At 41.1% G+C, this 15,781-nt stretch overlaps 1 protein-coding gene across 3 annotated transcripts; it reads right to left on the reverse strand.

Moving 5' to 3' along the window:
• Positions 1-865: 865 nt before the first annotated feature.
• Positions 866-15,400, reverse strand: kcng1 (potassium voltage-gated channel, subfamily G, member 1). Of its 3 annotated transcripts, XM_077731793.1 has the most exons (4): positions 15,296-15,400; positions 8,847-9,144; positions 3,229-4,068; positions 866-2,098 (listed from the first exon to the last, which is right to left on the reverse strand). In XM_077731793.1, the coding sequence occupies exons 3-4, from the start codon at positions 4,012-4,014 to the stop codon at positions 1,319-1,321; spliced, it is 1,566 nt and encodes a 521-aa protein (XP_077587919.1). In that variant the 5' UTR covers positions 4,015-4,068; positions 8,847-9,144; positions 15,296-15,400; the 3' UTR covers positions 866-1,318. The 3 variants fall into 3 exon arrangements, 2 of the variants coding, with proteins under 2 accessions (XP_077587919.1, XP_077587927.1); XM_077731801.1 differs by lacking the exon at positions 8,847-9,144 and having other exon boundaries at positions 15,296-15,399; XR_013328415.1 differs by lacking the exons at positions 866-2,098; positions 3,229-4,068 and adding an exon at positions 8,177-8,775.
• Between the last annotated feature and the right edge of the window lie 381 nt (positions 15,401-15,781).

Here is a 15,781-nt window from a genome sequence, read left to right on the forward strand (position 1 = left end):
GGTGAAAAGCCGTCGGCGTGTCAGCCAGGGAAGAGCCAGTTCCGTCCAAAACACCGGGATGTGTCAGAGTAAGGGGAGAAAGGGGCGTGGTTTCAGAGGAGTACTCAGCACTGATTGGTGGAGCTCTCTCATGCATAATTTAACCCAAGATTGCGTTTAATGATGGCCTTCAGGGAGGATGGAGACCCCCGGACCGAGACCACCTAGAATTATGATAATTTAATCAAATAAACTTGAAATATTTCTCATTTCATTGTGGTAAGTGGTAAGAACATTGTTGTCTGTGGGTAGTTGAGACTGTATTCCACTGAAATAATTAATTTGAATTAAAAAGAAATAAAGTGGAAAATTATCTAAACTATTGCTTATGGATGGAGTTTTTATTAGGAAGGTGTTGTACTCTTAAACACTGCAATCATGATCAATGCTGCCCTCTGCTGTTCAGTGGTAGTACCAATAGCAAATGTGACTTTTTATGTTCCGAGTTCTTCGGGGACCAATTCAGACCCAGTCATAAGGCTCCTTGAATTCAAGATGATGGAGGCCATGTTGTGCTTCATTCAAGACAAAACATCGGCTATTTTCATATTTTTTTCTGTAGCTACGCACGCTCAAAATCCCTGCACGGCATGTTTTTGGAAAGTGCTGTTGAGGTTGCCCTGTGATTGGCTGGTGACCAGGTGGCCAGGTGTGTTCCACCTAATGAATAAATATATCTATTCACTTAGATATAGTGCATGCAAAAGGTAAGGCAACATAATGTAGCACTGATTTGGGTAAATTCCTTTTTTAACAAAACATATCTAGGGCTTAAGTAGAGCTTCCATCTAAATGTAGGGTTCTCAAGTAGGGTCGAAAACCAAGGTCAGTTTTTCAACATTTCAATGTCAAGTTAGAACAAGACAAACACATTCACCTCTCTCATTGTTCACATCAATGCAGAGTAAATGGTTACACAATGACGATGCAGAAACAAGTTCAAAATCCATACTAAGCAAACACACTCAAAGAGGACAATGGCGGCCGTAAAGATAAGCGTAATCTTCAAAGTGTCCATAAATTGTGAAAAATTGCATACATACGTATCCTCAGGCACAAGAATTAGTTTAAGTCATATTTGTGGGTTGGTACAGCATACAATAATTAAGAGAATTTTATAACACGCATTAGCAAATAATGCAGGTGTCCTTTGAGTCTTACAATATGTTTTCATGACGAGTTTCTTCACCGGTTAAGGAAAGTTAAGCTTCATCCACCACTTCGATGCTACATAGAAAGGCTATAGTACCTCTGGGAAGATCTCCTGTCTACCACAGTTTCAGTCGTCCAAGTCGCGGTTGTCGGGGGGCCCGACGGGGAACAGCACGTCGCTTTCCAGGGAGAGATTGCTCCCCAGGACAGGCATGTGACCCCGCAGCATGAAGTGTGTCCTCCTCTGCAGGATCCTTTGCTGTTCCTGCTTGAGTTCCATGTAGGAACGCGAGAAGGTGTGGAAGATGGAGGTCACGGGGAAAGCCATGAGGAGGATGCCACTCAGGATGCTGCTCAGGGCCACCACCTGACCCGGGATGCTACGGGGCACCATGTCACCGTAGCCCACGGTCGTCATGGTGATGACCGCCCACCAGTAGGTGGCGGGGATGCTGGTGAACTCCTGCGTATTGGCCATTTCGTTCTCAATCAGGTAGACCAGCGGGGAGTACAGGGCGATGGCCACGCATAAGAAGAGCAAGAGCAGGCCAAACTCGCGGGTGCAGCGACGTGCCGTCAAGCCCAAGGTCTGCAGGCCTAGGGAGTGGCGAGCCAGTCTCATCACGTAGAGGATTCGTAGAGCTCGGAGCACACGCAGCACCAAGCCCACCTTGTCCAGGTAGCTGCTGCCCGAGCCCGGGCGCCTCTCGCCGTTGGAGGTGGTGTCCACCAGCAGGGTGATGTAGTAGGGCAAGATGGCGAGAATGTCGATGAGGTTGAGGGGTTGTCTCAGAAAACTCAGCTTAGAGCGATCCTGGATGAAACGCAAGGAGAACTCCAAGGAGAACCAGGCCACACACACCGTCTCCACGATGAAGACGTTGTAGCACATTTGGGAACACGTGCCCTGTGAGAAGAGAAAAGACACAACATTTGCTTGATGGCCACCAGGTGGAGACTCTGCATTGTCAACGCTACTACGGAGATGATGTTTCAGACAAAATTTATGATCTCTCATCTCATTTTTGGAACTGCTTTATCCTCTCTAGGGTCGTGGGGGTGCTGGAGCCTATCCCAGCTGATTTTGAGCCAGTAGTGGGCGACAACTTGAATTGGTGGCCAGCCAATCGCAGGGCACGAGGAGACGGACGACCATTCACACTTGCACTCATACCTAGGGGCAATTTTGAGTGTCCAAACAGTCTACCATGCATGTGTTTGGAATGTGGGAGGAAACCAGAGTACCCAGAGAAATCCCACACAGGCCTAGGGAGAACATGCAAACTCCACACAGGTGGACTGACCTGGATTTGAACCCAGAACTCCCACTGTGAGGCCGATGCGCAAATCAATCAGCCGCTGGGCCGTCCCTTAAACCAATTAGACTTACAAACTAGTTCATGAAAGTGATTCCAAACAAATCCATCCATAGACATTATTAACATTTCAAACCAATGGATGCAGGATATAAAAATCTACACACCCTTTTTCCAAACCAAAAGATGCAGGATATAAACGTCTACAAACCCCTTTCCAAATGAAACTTTTTCAGAATTGAAAAAATATTCTGTTAGGCCTGGTGTTGGCATACATTCCAGAACATTTGACATTGAGTTTTAATTTTTTGTTAACCGCAGGCCACATTCTAATCAATAACTTTCTTCCCATAACCATCATGGGCTGCTCATTTGTGGCCCACTGCTCATCTTGTATGATCCAGAGGATGGTTACATTGTTTGGATAGTTGGTGCACTCTTGGTGGACGTACCCCAAGACCACTTTGGTTGTGTTCAAAAATTGCAATGTTGATATGCCTATTTTGGCACTTTGCATTCATTTAAAACTCTTCTAAACTGCATCATCTGCGAATGTTGGTGTTTTTCAACCTAGAATCAATCCCACTCAGTATAAATTTGCTTGAATATACTTAGGAAAATATTAAAAAATAATATTCTGGTTAGGTTTTTTTCCAATCCAGTTTATAATTTCAGTTTAAATATTATTAGCAGAATGTTGAATGTTTGGAGGACAACTCACCGCCTCCTCTTCCTCCCTCAAGGCAGGCATGGTGCTAATGGAGAGGTTGACAGCCGTGATGGTGACAAACAACACAGATAGACACGCAAAGATCTTCCCGGGCAGTCCAGAATGGGGTCTCTCCACCATGTCCCTCAGCTGGGTCATGAAACGACTCAAGCGGGACTCCGCCGGTCCTCCCCCGCCCTCGGAATCGGACAAATCCCGCAAGAGATCCTCCTCCTCTTCCTCGGCGGCCCGTTCCATGGCCTCAAACTCTTCCAGACGTCGGAGCAGGCGTCGGCGACAGCACCACTCCAAGCTCTCCTCCGGGACACCCCAGTAAAGCATCTCCTCCCTGAACGAGAGGGCGCACATCTCCCTGAGGGAGCGTAGTTTGCCAGCCCTCAAGAAAGTCAGTATGGTGCGGAAGGCGCACGGGTTGCGGTCGAAAAAGAACTCGTTGCGTGCCACGTCGTAATCGTCGCAAATGCCCATGATTTCGTCGAAGCTGCTGCAAAGGTGCAACTGGCCCAGGCGGGATAAGGGAAAGTCTTCCAGAGTGGTCCAAGGTAGCTGGTAGCGCACACCGCCCACGTTGATGATGGCGTGGAGTTTGCGTCCGTTAGACGGCGATGCGGGGTGGAGCTCGGGGGCCGTCTGGGCCCTTTTGTAGAAAGCTCCTTTGCGGGCTTCGCGCTCCTGCAGGGGTGGAGGTTGAAGGAGTGGATGGCTGAAGGATGTGTCGGAGGTGCAGCTCAGGGCGCTGTAGTCGTAGTCAGAGCCATCGCCTGCCAGCAGGGTCATGTTTACTGACCTGCTCACATCCCGAGCTTCCACTTGCCACCCGGATGCCGTCACCTGTGACCAGACACAGAGCAAACCCACAGTGAGCTTTGTTGGAGAATAAAAAAAACGGTTTGAGATATTGAACTCTCGTTAGTGTTTAACCTATAATCAACAGAATCATTACTAACGAAGGTTGCTGGACAACAGATTGAAAATTCTTATTTGCAAAATGTTTACAAAAACACATGGTTCTCTAAAGACTAAATTGTTTTTATATTTTAGAACAAAAGGGGGATGTCAGGTATATTCATTCATTCATTTTCTGAATGGTTTATCCCCACAAGGGTCGCAGAGGGTGCTGGACCATCACAATAAAATAAAAATACATATATACTCTATTGAAAGCCATAATGTTGTTGGTGGAAAAGAAAAAGAAAGATGTTCATGGTTGCATCTGTGGCCGATGCCCAAGCAAATTCAATCATTCCAACAATTTAATTGGATTTCCAGCAATTAAAATGTCAGCGGCTGCATCGGCTCAAAGTAACAATTGTGCTGCTTCACCGAAGAAGGTGTCAACTTTGAAAAGAGTGAAATTGGAGGAAGTGAATGCTTATTAGACATCTGCACTGTCACACTCTGATTACCGTCTTCTGAATGTTACACCCACTGATAAAATTAGCCTTAGCCAAGGACGTTTTTCATTTGTTGAAAAGCTATTTACGAGTCAGCAATACTATTGTATTCATTTTGCGAAGGAAAAATTAGTTATTTGTGTTTATATTTTTTTGAAAAAAGCAGTTTGTTTCCACAACAGTATTGCAAGTTCAATTACAAATCTGTACTTAATCGTCCCACTTGTGTGGTGTTTGCATCTTCACTCCAGGCTTGCGTGGGTTTTCTCCGGGTACTCCGGTGTCCTTCTACATTCCAAAAACAAGGCTGATTAGACACTCTAAATTACCACTAGGTATCAGTGTGAATGGTTGTTCATCTTCTTATACCCTGTGATTGGCTGGCCCTAAAGTCAGCTGGGAAAGGCTCAAGCACCCCCCACAACCCTAGTGAAGATAAAGCGGTTCAGAAAATGAATGATTAATTGACTGCGTGCACAAATATACAAATCTATACACATGCCAGCAACAAAAGTTCTTGAACTAAACAAAAAAAAACATATTTGGACCTCTGCAATTATGACTTCATGATTTCTAAAATCTTGGTAATCACCACCAAGGCACATTTTCTTTCTCGACAGGAAAAACCCTTTAAATCCGAAGAAATATTCATGACTTAAAGTGGATAGCAAAGTTGTTGTAGCAAAGGTTATCAATACGCCCACAGTGCTTCACCAGTATAGATATGCGCAGGCCTCCACCACACTTGGAGAGCATTAAATCATACTCAAGCCCTCCAGGCTGTTCAATTCCTCACTTTAACTGACTGTGCTTTTGCCTCCCCGCACTAACTGGAGGATTTTTGTGGGTATTTTGAAAGTCTACTCTTGGCAGAAGAATACCGAATGGGAACGTGAAGGCTGTTCCCTCCACCAGATCGGCGGCGGTCTGGCCTCTCCGTGTGCCAGTGTGATCACAGGCAGGCCGCAGGGCATGTTCTCCAGATTGCCTGGTGACTCATTGGCTTGTGTTTTGCATCCCATAGTGCCCTCTTTATATCATCAGTGAAGGAAGAAAATTTGGCAATTCGAACAAAAAAACCTGAGTAATTTCGGATCATGCCATGTGTCTTTCCGAACACATAAACTTGTCTTTATTTGTGACCAGAGTCTAAAAATAGAAGATGTTGATAAACTTTCCAAAATTGCAGAAATTTGAACATTGATTTGAATTGAAAAAAAAAATGTTTTCAAAGCATGAAGTTCAGAATTAATAACATTAATTAGAGTACAGCTAACGGATATGCCACATTTTTGTTTTGTTTTTCACAATGTTTCATTAAATCTCACCTTTTTTTGCATAATATATAGAAAATGGGCTGAACCATTTGGGTGGTCGGGGTAAAGCAAAAACAACAAAAAAGTGGCAACTGACAACAAGATATCAGAATTAAACCATTGATGTTAAAGTTTCTGAGGTGAGAGTTTGTTCTTCAATCATTTCAAATAGATTCAAAAAGAGCATTTAAAAAAAATACATATTTCAATCTTGTCTGATTCAATGGAATGGCTTAGAATTTAGAATGACTTAATTTGTGGCTGTATCTGCTTGAAAGGCACTACTATATGTTGGTTGATCCAGAAGAAGATCAGATTCAGTTTCAGACCAATAAAGTATCGAGATGCTTTACCAAGTCACCTTAACAAGAACCAAACAGTTTTTGACAATTAATGACTAACACGTTGGTTATGAAATAATACTGGAGCTTGCTGAAGGTTATTTTCAGTCTTTTCGTGTGTCAAGAATTTTCATTTGGCTCCCTTATTGCATGCATGAGTTAACAGTGGGGTCAACTTGTTTCACAGCCTTGTTTTTCTTGCCTTTTACTGCGCCATGTCATCAAAATGTTTAGGTCAGGACGTCCCTCAGGTAAAATGACCAGCCTTACCACTCCAAATCCATTTCCTGTTCCCTGTTAACAGCTCATTGTCTCGTCTAATGGACTCTTACGGGAGATTTCTTTCCAGAAATGAGTTCAAAGCTGCCAGTTAATGTTGCTGTTTCTAATAGCTTTTCTTGCTGGTTCATCTAGAAGTACTTTCAATTGCTAAAAGAAGAGCCTCTCAGTGGTGTCAAAGGTGAGGCCCGAGGGCTGGAAATGGCCTGCTGAGGAGTCCGATCTGGTCAGTGGATTTTATTTTAATGATAAGGGAGCTGCCAACTAGGAGTTTGTGAATTGTTTGATCAAGTATGGCATTACCGCACTTAGCTTAATTTCCTATTCACAATCACATTTGTTCCTTTTTTCCCCTGTCCTCAAAACAGCACCTTCAATGGCAGCAAATGAGTTAATCCAGGACCTTGAAATGCCCCAAACCAAAAGGAAGTACCCTGGAAATGCCCCCAAATCGGCAGAAACCAACAAACGAACAAAAAGCATCCAGGATAGACCCAAAATTCACCAGAAGTGGCCTGCAAGTACCCTAAATTCAATCCAATTCACTTAAACTGACTGTGGATGATCACCTTTTAGTAGCATTGATGTCGGCAAGTAAATTAACTTTTTACGCCCATATGAGTCTTCATAATCCAGGATTTTTTTCCATATTTTACAACCTATACTGTCCAATGTGACGCTTTTCCTATTGATACCAGCCGACAGATGCAGACGACATCTCGGGCCAAGTCCTACACAGGGTACATTTAGGCAGACAGCCATTCACACTCATTTTCACACTCATGTCACGGAGCAGAAATTGATCCCATATTGCCACGTCTAAAGTCAGTCTTGTGAATCCCAGTGCTACCAGTGACCTAGTAAAGGTTGGGTCGCTCAGTATTTCAATCAGTCGGACGTCTCTTGATATCGGCCCTTTACTTCCAATACATTTCTTCCAACCAATTGGAAAAAGTTCAAGTTAAGATTGTTTGCATTCAACCATATCCAAACATTATCAGACGCCTTAAGTACATTGAGGATAAATAGATTTTACCATGTTGTATTGATCCATGATCAACAGTTTTATATTTACATTACATTTTATATCAGACCTTCCAAGGAAACCAAACATAATGAGGGAAGGTGTTTGGTTAACATTGTTAACTGGCCTACTATGTGTGATACAGCTAAATATTAAAATAAATTCAATGCCAGCCTTAAAAAAACGGCAATCACTTTACGTGATGACATCTAGGAATAGCACATTTTAATGAACTTGTAATTTATTTTTTTTAATATACAGGAGAATCAGAGATTACAAGTTAAAACTGGAACGTCATTAGTTGGCCTGATTATAGACGTAATTACCTGCAGAAAGGAGAGCAAATGATCGATTGCATGTCATCTATCTTGGCTTCAAACTTTGACAAGTGTGTTTTCTGTGGAGGACACAATATCCAATATTTCTTTCTAGTGTGAAAATACCAATAAATCTTCCCAGTTCTCATTCTGCTCGTGCTTTCACGGAGGTCACAAATGTAATCCATGAAAACATCTTTAATAAAAAAAAAAAACCCCGAAGATCCATAAGCTGAGATTTGGCCATTGAGCTGCAAATAACGGCGCAACCTCAATAAAATGCTTCAGCGTTTTACTTTGTGTGCATTTCCAATAAAGCACTAGCATGGCAGGCACTTCTTTTGAGTGTACAGAATCATTTCATTCAAATGATTCCAAGTGTACTTCAAAGCCTTTTATCTTTACTATCCAAATGTACAAATACTAATAAGTGGCAATGAAGATTTCATGAAACATTCAACTACAACAACTCAAACTATAAGAGGACATGAAGATTTCATGGTTTCATTGAAGTAGAAACTCATCATTACCAAGTGCAAAATAGGCTCTTGTTGACATTTTCAATACCCGATCAAATTAAACAACAGAAGGAAGAGAAACGACATTAAACTTGACTTTTTCAGCGAACAGACTGAACACCACGGCTGAGCATGGGTGAGATAATATGCATGTAAATATGTTATCATGCCATACTTGCCTACTACACCCAGTATGCAAATAAATGTGATGAGAATATAGGACATGTCAGATGCCACATCAAAAATTGCAGTCACTTTTGCCTCTCAGGGTGGCCTTATTGCCCAAAAAGGCAAACGTGTGTGCCCAAAAGTCTAATGGTGCCAACTTGTGACTTTGTGAGCACACCATCTGATGCAAAAACATATTATAATCCAAGCCAGGGCACACAAAACCAAAAATATTCAAAAATCCATACTTACTGTGTTTTCTGAATCCAAGCAGCTGGTGCTGAACTGGTGAGGATGTTTTACAGCAGCTTCGCTGAAGGTGATGAGCAACAGGCGATGTAGTCGCCTGCTTCTCTACAGCAGCGCCCCACTCTCTTCTCTCTATATCGAATGCTGACATCAGAAGTGGGATGTGCCATTGTACAGCAAGCTTTTGGACAGAAATCCATGGCAACCGCCTTCTCGAGAGCGGAGACACTTCCGCTCCACCTTCTCATTAAGAATAATCGCATGCTTTTGATTGTGGCTTCTCACAAAAAGGTCTGTGATGCTGGGAAATACCAAGGAGGGAAACAATTCCGTGTCACCAAGGGGTCCATTTTTTTTTGGACCAAATTGAGTTCTCTAATCCCAGTATTGATGGGAAGTAAACATGCATTACAAGTCATTCAGAGGACAAAGTTCTGCAAATAATGTTTCAATGCAAGACAATTAAATGATTTCAAGCAGACCTATGTGAATACATCTATACTTTCTACACTGAAAATTCTAATTAATTACAATAACAATTATTTTTTGATACGTGACAACCAAGGAGAAGAAATAATAATACGTGTACGGCTACTTGGTGTTCGACTGCTAAGTACATTTGCCAAATGGTTTGATGGTTTCAATTATAATTTTTTAATTGGATTTTAAATGTGTTTTATAAGCAAAGAGAAGCTAAAAGTGTGAAAAATTTCCCATCCATCCATCCATCCATCCATCCATCTCCAATACCACTTCCTTTGTGCAGTGTCATCAGATGCTAAACCCTGAACTGGTCGCCAACAGGCCACAAAAAAGAGAACTATTCTCACTCTCATTCATACCGTTGCTGAGTGCAAACTGAAGCCACACTGCCCACAAAGAAGTCGGATGGAAGTACCACTACATCATCCGTGACTTCCTTGAAGCCCATTATGACAAAATGTGGTCAAAACGGCACTATATCAAATGAGTTAAAAGTGAGGATGTGAGTGTGGGCCCAAATGTCAAGTGGTTCTGTTGGAGAGCCAGAGAGGAGGAGGAGAATAACATCCTTTCAAATACTGTAAAGCCATTAACAGAAACATTTTTGTCCGATTTGTTCACAAGTACAAAAGGAAAATATCATGCCGACATTAATTCAATTTAATGCGTTTATTGTCATTATACAAGTACAGTAATCCCTCAAATATCACAGATATTGTACTATAAATGTTTTCGCACCTATATAAAAAATAAAAGCACCATACAGTGATACCTTGAGATACGAGCTTAATGCGTGCCAGGACTGGGGTCGTATGTCGATTTACTCGTAACTCGAATTACAAATCTTCTCAAAATAGGATAACTTGCCAACTTGTCAGGTTGCTCCTCTCGTATAGGCGAGCCGGCTTCGTCACGCATACAACACATTTTTTTTTATTATTTCGTTCCCTTAATTCTGCAATGACTAACCGGAAGAAGAGAAACAACGTAAAAAATACAACGCTCCGCCCAGTGCTCGTAGATATCACACAGAGGAGGTGAAACGACAAGACAAACCCAAACCTAACAAGTAACAGTTCCGCAACAATTGTTTGTCCCAAATTTAGTTTGTTTAATGAATAATATCAAAAGATTTTTCCTCATATAATGTCTTAGTTGTGCAAAAATCTTGTGGTTAAATCTGTGGGACCGAGCTATCTCCATCAGTCTAATGGTATTTCCTGGAAGGAGTGAATAAACAGGCGAAATGTACCCACATTTTTTGGATATACTCCCACCTACAGAAGTTATATCAAGCATCATGAGCAGGTTTGAAAACACACTGTTAAAAATGTGCACAAGGTCACATTGTTCAACTTGTGTAAACGTGGGCCTGAAGTTGCATTATTGCCATGACACGGTTTCCATTAGCACTTGTGGAGGATCAAGTAGAACAACAATGCAAATGCCCTTTTTGTCACCGCATTAGTGAGCATGAACAGCCACAATGCCAACTTTACGTGGGAGGCCTTTCTTTAAAATCATATAAATAACTTTCCACAGAGATGGTAAAATAACAACAATGTACCAAGGCTGCCAGAAGCTGCGTTGTGGGCTCCTTTGTCCTCGCTGCGAATCAATCGAAATCTTTATAAAGAGAATTCAGCCTTGGCAGCATATGATTTGAGCATTGCGAGTTTTAGTAGAGAATGGGGTTATTTTATATTCTTATTTCTGTCCTTGGTTGAGAGTCTGGCTTAATTAACCAACTTTATTCAAATATATTCCATTTCTAACAGATATCCCATTCAAGGTCAAATTGAAACTGGATCATATCCCAGCTATGGGACATCTTGGATTGGCACATACTGTTATTTAAAAAGCAATGAAGTTTTGACCTACAGTGTCAATGCCTGTGAAAATGCTATACAAGTATAAATCCACTTATCATCAAACTTACAATAACTGACCATTTAACCTGACAATATTGATTGATGTCTGATAATATTTTCCTGCAGTTCAGAAGTATTTGAGTCTGTTGAGGTGCTTGAGCAAAATATTCTTGCTTGCTACTCTCCCGCTGTCGTGCGTCACAGGTCATTACTTTGATTTCTAATGTTCCATTTCCTAATTAAAGCTGCTGAGAATTTTTTTAAAAAGGTGCTTTCACAGGTATATCATGTGAAGACGTGCAGCCTGAAACAAAACAAAGCAGGAGGGAGAAAATACTGTTGGCATGGTAATATCACAGCTTTAGCTCGGCACATTCACATGTCGCAAGTTCGCACGACTCTAAACCAAAAATAGCTTGACTGCCTGATCCCTGCAAGTGTTTTGTAAAATATAGCATGCTGATGGGTATCTTTTTGCAATACTGACTGACAAGTCTGGCGGAAGAAAACTCACTTTGGAAACACTTGGCAGCTTTTCGTCAAGCCACACAAACCAGAACAAAACCTATCTGCATTGCCACAGTTAAAAGTAGCTCTTATCATATTAATATGCTTAGAGCGCATGGAGCGGATGTGACTATCCACTCACTGGTGGTGCCAGTGAACACAGACTGGTAAAGTAGAAAAAACTGTACATAAGGAGTACAGTAAAATGAGCCCACAAAATGTTTACTTGAGAGTATAAATCAAATCACTGTACGCCAGGCGAGTATCACGTGAAATATTTCTTTTAATTATAGTACAAAAGTTAAATAGAACAAAATACTTCAGAGGAATGTGCAAAAACCTTCAGAATGACGAATGCATCTAGCGGATGTATAACACCACTACTACTACTACTACTACTACCACCATTACTACCACTACTACTACTGCTGCTGCTGCAACTACTACCACTACTACCACTGCTGCTGCTACTATTACCATTACTACCACTACTACTACTGATGCTACTACTACTTCCACTACTACCACTGCTGCTGCTACTATTACCATTACTACCACTACTACTACTTCCACTACTACCACTGCTACTGCTACTATTACCATTACTACCACTACTACTACCATTACTACCACTACTACTGCTGCAGCTACTACTACCTTTACTACCACTACTACTGCTGCTGCAACTACTACCATTACTACCACTACTACTGCTGCTGAGTCTCTATGGTTACTGTGTGGTTGCTATGTTATGACGATAGATTAGAAGATGGAGGGTGGATATATTACAAGTGAGAACTGCATGTTTTGTGCATGTACAGGGCAAAACAGTAACTGTTGACAAGTTAAAGCTTTAAAGTTAATGGAGGAATTAAACAATTGTCTTTAGGTGACCACTGTTTGTTTGAGTTTAGATGAATTCAATACCCAATTAGTGCTGGCTCATTCACTTGTTCAGGGGGCGGGGGGCAGGGTGCTGCTGTAACACAGTGATTACAGAAGAATAATTATCATGGGATTAGACTTTTTGTCTTTTTGTCCCGTCTCTTGTTCTTTTTGTCAGTGTCAACGAAAAAAGGTCGAAGTTTCTAACTCTGCAGGATGGCTGATTACAAAACGCTGGCTCGTTTCTCTGCAGTGGCCCTGATAATGAGGTCCGCCTCCTGGTGATTATTATTATTACTTGAGACGTCTTCCAGAAATATTTTTTTCCACCTGCTATTATTAATGATCTAGCAATTTGGAGTTCTGGCATTCATGCTGGAAGCCTTCCTGCATTTTCTAATTCAGTGTGGAAACAGATACAGTAACAGATGATTAATCATTATGATTCTCATTTAGACTTCTAACCAGAAAGAGCATTCACTTAAGAATAAAATATCTTGAAATGTATTTAAAATTAACAGCAAAATAAAACATTTAAATATGCTTTCTATTAATATTCACGCTTCCCGACACCAGTTGTCAGATTGTAAATGTGTTCCTTGGCACTAAAGCAGGAAGCTTTGTTGACAGATGGCTGACACTTTCACACTTCTTTCCAAAAGACAATATGGAGCTTTAGTGAAAGCTAATGAGGGTTGAGCGGAACCTCTGATGTAGAACATCTGCTCAATAATGTGACGGTACCATCTTGGGGGAAAAGGGGGGGAAAAAAAGAAAAATTATGAAATATCTAATATGAGATTTTTACCAATTATATTATAATGGGGCTCGCCTCTCCAATGATGTCACAAAAAGTGGTGAACATATGTTAAGTAAAGACTTAATGCAGCTGATGTTTTAAGTAGGAGGCATTAACTCTTAACCACTTCTTGAGTAAATGTGCAAAATGTGATATGGGACTCTAACAGGGAAACAGCACCCTCATGCACCCAATCACGTTTACAACATGCAAACAATTCATTGGGTAGTCAGCAGAGCTTTTTCAGCTGTGTGCTGATAACTAGTGGATGGTAGTGGAACTGCAGCCAAATATTGTTTATTTTTGCCTAAAAAAAGGTGGTTGGTTTAAGATGAATTTTGAATTGATGCGAGAATTGTTCGACATTTTGCTGAATCGACACTTTTGCTTGGCATTGTTGTAGGCATGATGGTTTACATCGGAGCCAATGAACAGTCACCCTAACCTCACCTTTAAAGTCATTGAAATGTTGTAAAATGACCTGGCTTTCTAGGGTTAGTGAGCAAGAAGATGGACGTCATAGAAAAAGTAGACCTCCACAGGCAGATTATGTGATTTTTTTGTGTAGTGGGCACACCAGCAGGTTAATTTTAAGAGATGATAATTGCTACAACGTGTTCATGGATTTCTTTCCACAACAATTCCTGCATTTCGCAAGATTTCTAATGAAACGCACACCCACAGATTTTGCTTATCCAGCCTGCTCAATGATCAAACCCACTAAAATGCTTTGAGATCAACATTGGACGGACCCTGAAGCAACGCTTTCATGCAGGAAAGAATTGACTAATTAACAATGACTCACAAATTCCAGGCCCTCTATGTCACCTGATGTGACATAACGTTTCCAAAAGTGATTTCCTTCAATGCGCTAATGTAACAAAGACCCTCATGATTGTTTCCTTTCAAATCAAACTGACTGAACTATTCATATACATGAGATGAATAATTCGACGGCATTTTTGTTTCGAGGCCTCCACACGGTTAACAAGCCACTCGAAAGCAAAGAAAAAGTGGCTGTCAGATAAGAAGATTCCCTCTTCGCTGTGTGCAGAATAGATGAACGACATGCGGAAAATCTAATTTCGGACACGAAACCACTGATGCCACTCATTCGGTCCTCCGAGATGTCCCCCACTGTAGCTGTCAAATGCAGCCAAGTAATTTGATTTACATGGGCAGGGGCGGGGCAAACAGTCCGCCTTTGACCTGAGTTCCATCAAGTCTCTTTAAAAATGAACTGAAACGACAAGCTTAGCTTCTAGGCATCATCCTAAATCAGATAAGATGTCATCCAATTATTATGTTTTCCCAGAATTTGAAAGACTGTTGCAATCTATGAAGCAATTTGTATCCTAAAACACTTCCTGCTCAAGTAGAAGAATTCCATATTTACATATTAATATAGAGCAACTCAGTTGAAAACATTAACCGGCTGGTGCAAACCAAATTAGACCGTTCCGATTCTACTACAAGTAAACAGACCTTGTGGGAAAGGGAGATAGAAAAGATGGAAAAATAAAAAAGAAATTTACTTTTATCAGAATGTTTAGAGGTTGTGAAGAAACTGCATGGCAAAGCAATTCCATAATTATTGAGAATGTTACAAGACATTTGTTGCACCATTTAAAAAAAAAGATCTATTGAAAATGGACGTTTAACAAATAAAAGATTGATAATTCAATCGTCTATTAGGATCCGACAGCCGTTTCTGGCCACCATAAAAATATTCAACTCTCTACGTTGCATCGTTTGGGCAAAGATAGCGAGAGAATCTTAACATACACACCCACACACACACTCATAAATCACGCTTTATAAAGATTAAAGAAAACTTTCATATGTGAGATCAATTTACACTCACTTTGTGCATTGTGATTGAAATGGAATCTGTGTGTGTACCCTACCTTTGACTGGCGACCAATTTAAGCTGTAGTCCGCCTTTCTCCTCGGGTCAGCTGGGTTAGGTTCCCTCATTCCGTGACCTTGACAAGGATAAGCAGTGTTGAAAATGCAAAAAAACTTGAGAAACTAAGTGAACCTTTTAAAAGCAATTTAGCAGCAGTATAAAGCAGGGGTGTCAACCGGGGGGCCCTCTAGGGGGTCTCATCCAATCCACAGGGTTTTTCTGCCTGATGAGAACTTTACAGTTTATTCGAGCTGCATACTGCATAAAACAGCATATTCAATGGAAATGATTAAATAAGGAAGTAACATCCCTGCTAAAAAGCCACCATATGAAATATTACGTCCTTATTACGTACATTTGTCAATATTATTTTCTAAGGGTTAAATACATTTAATATAACTAGAATAGTGGTGAACAAGTGTGTGCGAAAAGTTACAATGAATATAGTCATCCATCCTCAAATAAGATTACTATTGTATTGTTG

This window comes from Stigmatopora nigra, chromosome 1 (assembly GCF_051989575.1).
Source record: "Stigmatopora nigra isolate UIUO_SnigA chromosome 1, RoL_Snig_1.1, whole genome shotgun sequence".
Lineage (NCBI taxonomy): Eukaryota > Metazoa > Chordata > Actinopteri > Syngnathiformes > Syngnathidae > Stigmatopora > Stigmatopora nigra.